The 7,341-nt window shown below is 41.5% G+C and overlaps 1 protein-coding gene across 2 annotated transcripts in view; it reads right to left on the reverse strand.

The window, feature by feature from the left end:
* Positions 1-7,094, reverse strand: part of RUBCNL (rubicon like autophagy enhancer) — a 23,311-nt gene extending 16,217 nt beyond the window's left edge. The window contains exons 1-3 of one of the 2 annotated variants that reach the window (XM_010170352.1): positions 7,023-7,094; positions 4,162-4,270; positions 996-1,664 (exon numbers count right to left, since the gene is read on the reverse strand). In XM_010170352.1, coding sequence (XP_010168654.1) covers positions 996-1,664; positions 4,162-4,270; positions 7,023-7,094 — 850 coding nt within the window. Of the gene's footprint in view, positions 1-983; positions 1,665-4,161; positions 4,271-7,022 lie in introns of both variants that reach the window. The other variant, XM_029085548.1, reaches the window with a different exon arrangement.
* Positions 7,095-7,341: the final 247 nt, after the last annotated feature.

Raw genomic sequence — 7,341 nt, forward strand, 5'->3', positions numbered from 1 at the left:
CAGGCTGGATGAGGCTTTGAGCAACCTGGTCTAGTGGAAGGTGTCCCTGCTGATGGCACAGGGTTGGAACTGGATTATTTTTAAGGTCCCTTCCAACCCAAAACATTCTATGATATTACCCTTTATAAATAAAATAAGAATGCTTCATATCACTGTAGCAAAGGCTGTTCATACCAATGTTAGGCATTAAACATGAGGGGATTGTTCTGTTGTCCCAGCTGAGGGGCAGGAGCCCTGGCCTGCAGCCCAGGAAGGCTGAGGCACTTCATGGGTGCTGAACATCCCCACCGAACGGGTCCTTGCTGCCCTGTGCTCCCTGGAGAGGCACCCCCTGCTAGCAGCCCTCGGTCTGCATCTCTTCCCAGACAGCATCCTGTACATCCATACGGTCGGAAACTGGTGAGGGGTAAGAAGATCCTGGTCTGTATCAGATGGGGCTATGTGCCTCTGAGACAGCAGGTGCACTTGTTAAAGGGGAAGAGGAAAAATAGTCCTGCTCCGACACAAGCCAATTTAGTCATAACGAGAATGGGTGTTAATGCCCTGCCTCCAAAATCAAAGGACTCCCTCTCCTCCAGCTCAGGTCAAACACAAGGAGCCTGCACACACCAATGAATCACTGCCAAACACCCAAATCCACGCTATCTGCTTTAGGGAGAAGAACAGTGAAGACAAGATGAAGTTGGTGGAAGTCTCATCCAGTGGATGTTCTACATTATGCACAGCTCAGCTATTTTTACATTTTACCAAAGGTTGCATATTACAGAAGCATTTCTGCATTATAAGACAGATGACTAATGCAAGCACAAATGTCTCCCATTTCACTGAGTCCAACCCTCTGGTTCTCCTTCATTTTGAAGCATTCTTTCTCCCCTCTCTCCTATTTTGAATGACAGCATTTATCTAACTCCCAATCACAGTAAACAAGGTCCATTTCAATTACATGGCTTTCCTATCACAGAAATCTTATAACAAAAATGGACCTGTAAAATTACCTGTTCGATTGACTGGCTCTGACTGGGAAAGTCCATTGGGAGAATTGTTGTCACTGTTGCTGACGGGTGTAGGCTCCAAAGCATCAGGGTATTTCAACAGATCTGCTGGTTTACCAACAGTTGAATCCGGAAGAAACCTTGTGAAAGTCAAGTCTTGTTCGGGGGAGGTATAATGTTCTTTTCCAGAACGCACAACAGCTGATGTGACAGTGCCTCCTGTTAATGTCACCTGGGTAAAGCAGTCCCGCTTCAGAGGGGACACATCTGAGGGACTGAAACCATTCAAGGAGGAAGCAGCAGGATCCACACCAGAGTAATGTGGACAAAAGAAAGTATCCAGTGAGGATTTAGAGGAATCGCAGTGCGTGTTGTCCCAACACGCCCGGTGCCTTGTAAAGCGAATGTCTGTTTGTGTACAGGCAGTGTTGTGATGTACAGAGTCGCTGTCGCTGTCATCATGGCTATCCCCATCACTACTTTCTTCCCACTGTTCCATGTCACTGTCCAGCTGCTCAGCTCCCCGCATTGTGTTCTGCTCCAGCACCACAGAGGGCTTCAAACCAGATGCATTTAAAACAGACACGAGAATGTTTTTGATAGCTTCAGCACTGTCTGGGTATGATCCAAAATTTCTGGCATGTCCAATCACTGCTGGCCTTGAGTATCCATCTGTTCAGAAAAATGGAAGAAACTGAGAGGTTAGGAAACAATCACAGAATCACAGAATGTTAGGGATTGGAAGGGACCTTGGAAAGACCATCTAGTCCAATCCCCCTATTGGGATCTCCCAACAATCCTAAAACAAAAAATTACAACACGTATAAAATGCATATTATTTTTAACATGGGTGAGAAGAAAGGGAAGAACTGAATTCACACACCACTCTGTGCTGCCTCTTCCTGCAAGAAAGCTCTTGCTTTCTGCAGTCAGGAAGCAATTCTGTCATTGATAAGGTGGGGCAATAAACCAGTAAAGTATGCTGCAGCTAGCCAAACACAATTAGTTAAGCCAAACACACTTTAATGGTGACCAATTGTCAGCGTGCTTGAAAACATCATTGTTCTACAAAACCGGATGAGGTACAGTTATTGGTACAGGCACTGGTTCTATTGCCAGTAAAAGAGAAGGTCACATTATAGCAAGAGATAGAAGATCAAAACAACTTGAAGAAAAAAACCCAAAACATACACGTAGTAATAAAATGTCACGTGCTTGCATGTTTGAGTTCAGTCAGACACTCGTTCTCATGTGGAAAAGACTAAAGTAACCTTCAGTCCATTATTCATAGGAGTGGCAATATTTACATGAACCCATAAAGAAAATTAGGTCTGTCACAACGAGTTCAGTATAATGCCTCTGAAGGAAACAAAAGTACTGCCTGCCAAGGTCCTATGTGTCCTATGTGCAAAACTGTAGTTCAACAGAAAATGGAAAAGCTGCTTTTAGTGGCAACATGGCAACATTAGCATGATGTAGAAGTGTGCACTGCAACCAGTGGCTATTCAAGAATAAATTGAAATCCTATACCTTGAACAAAAAGTCTTGTGGGAAATGCCATCATCCAAGCAATGGAGAGATTAGATACAAAGTCTATGTTAAAGAAGAAACTATCAACCACATCACAACAATGAAGTTAACAACTGTCTCCATTGGGCAAGATAAGCCCTTGTAAAATTCTAAGAATAGAAGCAATCAAGAAGATTCATTTCCAGGGCAAAGAGCTCTTAGTTAGGACCTGAGGAACGGTAAACAATACTGGTGAAAAAAGCAGCAAGTCTTGCAGACTGCAGACTTTGCCCAGAAGTTGCTCTCCTTGGACACATCTCAACAGAAAATAGCAAACCCCTCCACAAGTCGCTCGCCTGGAAGTCAGAAAGCACTCAAACTGCATGATAAGAAAGTTTACTAATGGAGGGATCAAAACCAAAACAAAATCTCCCATGTACTTTGGAAAAGCAAGTCTGTATAAAAAGAAGTCCTCATCAAAAGAAAGCTGAAAAAATTATTAAGAACATCACATACAAGCTATACTGCAAGAGCTGCTAACAATGCTTTCCTAGTAAAGCCAGGTCAAAATAAGCTGAAGAGTTCTTCAGTGATTGGGATCAGCCACCTGCCACTGATAAGAACAAAGCTCTTGCAAAAACAGCAGCAAAACTGCACATTTTACTGCCTGCACTTGCAAAGAAACACCTTGCTAGTGTAGCCAGCCATGGCAGGAATGAGAAAATAAAATCTAGCTGGCTTTCAAACAAATATATTTTGATCTTTTCGGGAAAATAAAGTAATTTTGGTAAATGTCCTTCAATTCAACAGGAATACGTTAACCTGGGCTGAAAACATCATCGTTTCTGTGCAAGACAAAACACTTAGCCTGTTAACCTGGGCTGAAAACATCGTTTCTGTGCAAGACAAAACACTTAGCCTTACTGTCTTAAACTCTTCTGTTCTGCTCTTCTATTGCAAAACCCATCCCAACAGCCCACTCCTACTCATCCTGTGTCATCTTCGCTACTCCAGCATCATGGAGCACCTCTAGCACTAATCATATAACCATGCTGACTTACTATGCTAAATACTTGTTCTTAGTGGATTGTAAGAGAAAAAAGAACAAGTTTTAAAAAGTAATCGATGCTTCTGCTCTGACAAACTTCAAAAAAAAACCAAACAAGCCAATAACCACAAAAAAAACCCAGATAAAGCAAACTCCCACATTTTAAAGCTACTACCAGAAACAGGTTAGTTCAAATTAAATAAATAAATAAATAAATAATTAAAACCTCAAGTTCAGTTTTGCAGCTGATACTCATGTGAGTAACTACAGTAATCTGTTAAATTCTGAGAAACTATTTCTTGAATGAACAAGGAGTTAACCTGCCAAGAATCATCTGAATGGTTCAAGTATTTCACTTCTGAGCACTTAAAATGCCAGCAAAACTAAAATTGACAAACTACCATTTAAGGGCAAAACCCCCTGTACTTCGAAATTGTATAATCTACTTTCATATCATCCCATCTTCAAAGCTAGTAAGCAAGGTTCCTTCTCCAACCAGACTATACTTGTTTGTACACACAAGTATATATACTTCTTGGTACACACAAACATCTTTGCTAGCACCACAAGCACCAGCACAGCTCCCCGGAGAGAGGCATTTCAGAGGCATACCTGAGAGAACGGAGATTTGAGGTGTCGGAGCAAGGCAGCTAATCCTCGCCGAGGGATTTGCAGAATACGCTGACTCGGTGAAAGCCACCTTTAGGCTTTCGTGGTTTAACTAGAACAAGAACACACAGGCAAACCATTTGGTTATAAGACACCAGTACTCTGGTAATGATACTGCCAGTCTCACAGTCATCCCAGCAGGAAATAACACCGTGCTAAGGTCTGCTGACAGTCACTTAACCACTGCCTATGTTTCTTGTTGTCTGAAAATCTCCCCAGAAGCATGCACCATGTGAAGAACACGGGCATCTCAACTCTGCACCTTGCATGTCACTCTAGAAAGCGAGTGATCAAAAGAAACTTTCCACAGTAGGAGAATTACACATGTGGATAAGGCATGTACAAAATAAAATGCTGAATCAGATATATCTGTCAGAACAACAACAATGAAGTGGAAAAGAATTAAAGGAACCACCAACATGTTGCTGGAAACACCAGTCTGTTTAGATGCACACAAGTGTGGTGGTTTCCCTCGGCCAGCATTTGGCTAGCAGCCAAACACACTTCCCCCCCACAGGGGATAGGGGAGAGAATTGGGGGCAAGGGTAAGGAGACTCATAGGTTGAGATAAAGAACAGTTTAATAATTGAAATAAAATAATGATATTAAAATAATTATTATAATAATAGTAATAAAATATGAAAATGGGTGATACACAGTGCAATTGCTCACCACCTACCAACCAAGCCTGGCCCATTCCCAAATAACAATCCTGGAAGTGCAACAATCCTAAACCGAAACTGCAATCGCAGAACAGCGATAGCCCAAGCAAAAGCCAGAGAGAACAAGAGAGGAAGAGACCCTCATTAATATACTGAACATGACATTATATGATATGGAAAATCCTAGTGGCATATCCAAATGTCAATTTAGCTTATTAATTCAAATATTCCTCACCCCCTCTAGATCTTGCACCTGTAGACTAACAAAGTCCTTTAACTTCCAGCAACAAAGATTAAAACAGTAGTACACTGTCAACGTTTCTCAACACACAGCTCTATTCTAGCTACTAAAAGGAAACCTAGCTCTGTCTCAGCTAAAAACCAGGACAATAATATATAAGCTACATCTATGAGGCCTCAGCTCTGCAAGCACCTGATACCTGTGCTGCTTGATCTCCCAGCTGTATCGACTGGGAGCAAGCGTGGTCACATAATCACATCTGCCTAATTTGATAGAACACTGTACATGTGGTTCACGTCAGCAACGTGGCTGACGCAGCATAAAGCGAGAAGTGACACAAATAGATAATACTTGACCTGGCAAGCAGCCTGCCAGTATTAGCTGGCAACAATCTTGAATGCATTTGAACTGACTGAGCAGGTTTATACCAGATCAACATTTCGCTTTGTGTGGTCACTCTTCCATTTGGTATTTCAAACTCCAAAGCTGAATTTACCATATTGTCAAACCAGCGTGAGCCTAACCAGGACAAGCAATGTAGCACAGATACTAAGGGGCTAATTCCAACAAGGGAGTAAGATACACTCCAGCAAAGCAAGAGGTCTCCTCCCCAAGGTCACTAATTCCTTCTGAGGGTCACACATTTGTCTCCTGCTCCCTCTCCACTGCCTCAAGTATGTCACGGACCTGCAGAGCACATGTGGGAATCAAAGACCAGGGAAATCAAAGGGGTGCCCTGCTCCAATGGGCACATCATTAAGAGGCACGTAACCAAGGTGTTCTCCCCACTCACAGACATCAGTGAGATGTCTCCACACAGATGTGCTCAGGATATCTCCTGCCCTCACTGCACCCTGTGATCCCATACAAAGAGAAGGGAGTTAAGAGATGCCCCATCCTCTGCTCCTCTGTGTTGACTTCTATATTCCCCACACAGTCCCGTGGGAGAGCAAGGTGACTAAAGAGAGTGGATCTAGTCCAGATACCCTTCAAACTCATGGAAAGTGGAAGAAATTCAAACCCACAAAGAATTTCCCTTTCAACTGAAGAATAACAGTTCAGGCCAAAAATGGTATGCTGAATTTCAAATATTTAGTGTTTGATTATGCCAGTGTTTAAAAAAATACTCTTTTCAGTATCTGATAGCATTTTCCTTTTTTTTTTTTTTTTACCTCCCCTCTGAATTTAGGGAAACCACTGTGGAGGCAGGTTTTATACAGATAAATATCATATTATGGGATAAAGTAGTTCTTACAGGAACTCATTTTTTACTAGTTATTTTTACTTTTTAAAAAAGTTTTTAAATCAGCAATTAACAGACTCTACCTTTTAGGATGCAGGGATCACAACTGCCTGACAATTGCCTGATCACAATTGCCTGAATGCAAGTAAGTGTAAATATTAACAGTGCTAAGTTTTAAGATTTTTATCTTTTATTTTCAAACAACCCTCCCACCTCTTAGATCTTATCAGAAACAACTAACGTTCTGAGAATTCAGATAAAAGATTTCCTTTTACTTTCAAGAAGTTATGTTTTCAACTATATCACAGATTGGGGAAGAACCCCTTCAGTATTTAACTATCAAACAATCAAACAAAAAGCAATTAAAGAGCACTTTTAAGGAAATACAACAGTAGATGTGCATGAAAAGTACAACACCCTGCTGTAACCACTAAAACCCACTGACAGTTTAATACCTTCCACAGCATAAATGAGTCTGCCTTTCTCCTACAACAATGCGACTGAATTTCCAAAATTAACTCTGCAATGAAACCGCCAGTATTTACAAATATTTTTTTTTTTGCCACAACCACTAACAACTAAAAGCTATTTTTTTGAGAAAAGTCTTCTCAGATAATGAAAACACTGAGCCAATATTTAGATGCCTTCCTTGAGTTACCTTTTCAGAGCAGGGGGCCTTGAAGACTTCTGTTCCGCTGCAGCTGGCCAGAGCTACTGCATGGAGAGACATGATGGGAAAACACTCATTTTTTGGTTGTCGTTAAGTACCTGGAAGCAACAGAGGAAGAATTACAATCACCACCACGCTAACCGCCATTCTCCATGCGTTCTGCAGACTCTACATTTAATATTCTGAACTGTTTTCTGTCTCGACTTTGCGTGCTTATGAGCTTACTGAACAGCAGAGCTCAACAAAAACGGAAATCTGTGTTAGAAAGACGCTAATTTAGAAGTTAAAAACAAAACAAAAAACCCAG

This window comes from Antrostomus carolinensis, unplaced genomic scaffold (genome assembly GCF_000700745.2).
Source record: "Antrostomus carolinensis isolate BGI_N321 unplaced genomic scaffold, ASM70074v2 scaffold19056, whole genome shotgun sequence".
NCBI lineage: Eukaryota > Metazoa > Chordata > Aves > Caprimulgiformes > Caprimulgidae > Antrostomus > Antrostomus carolinensis.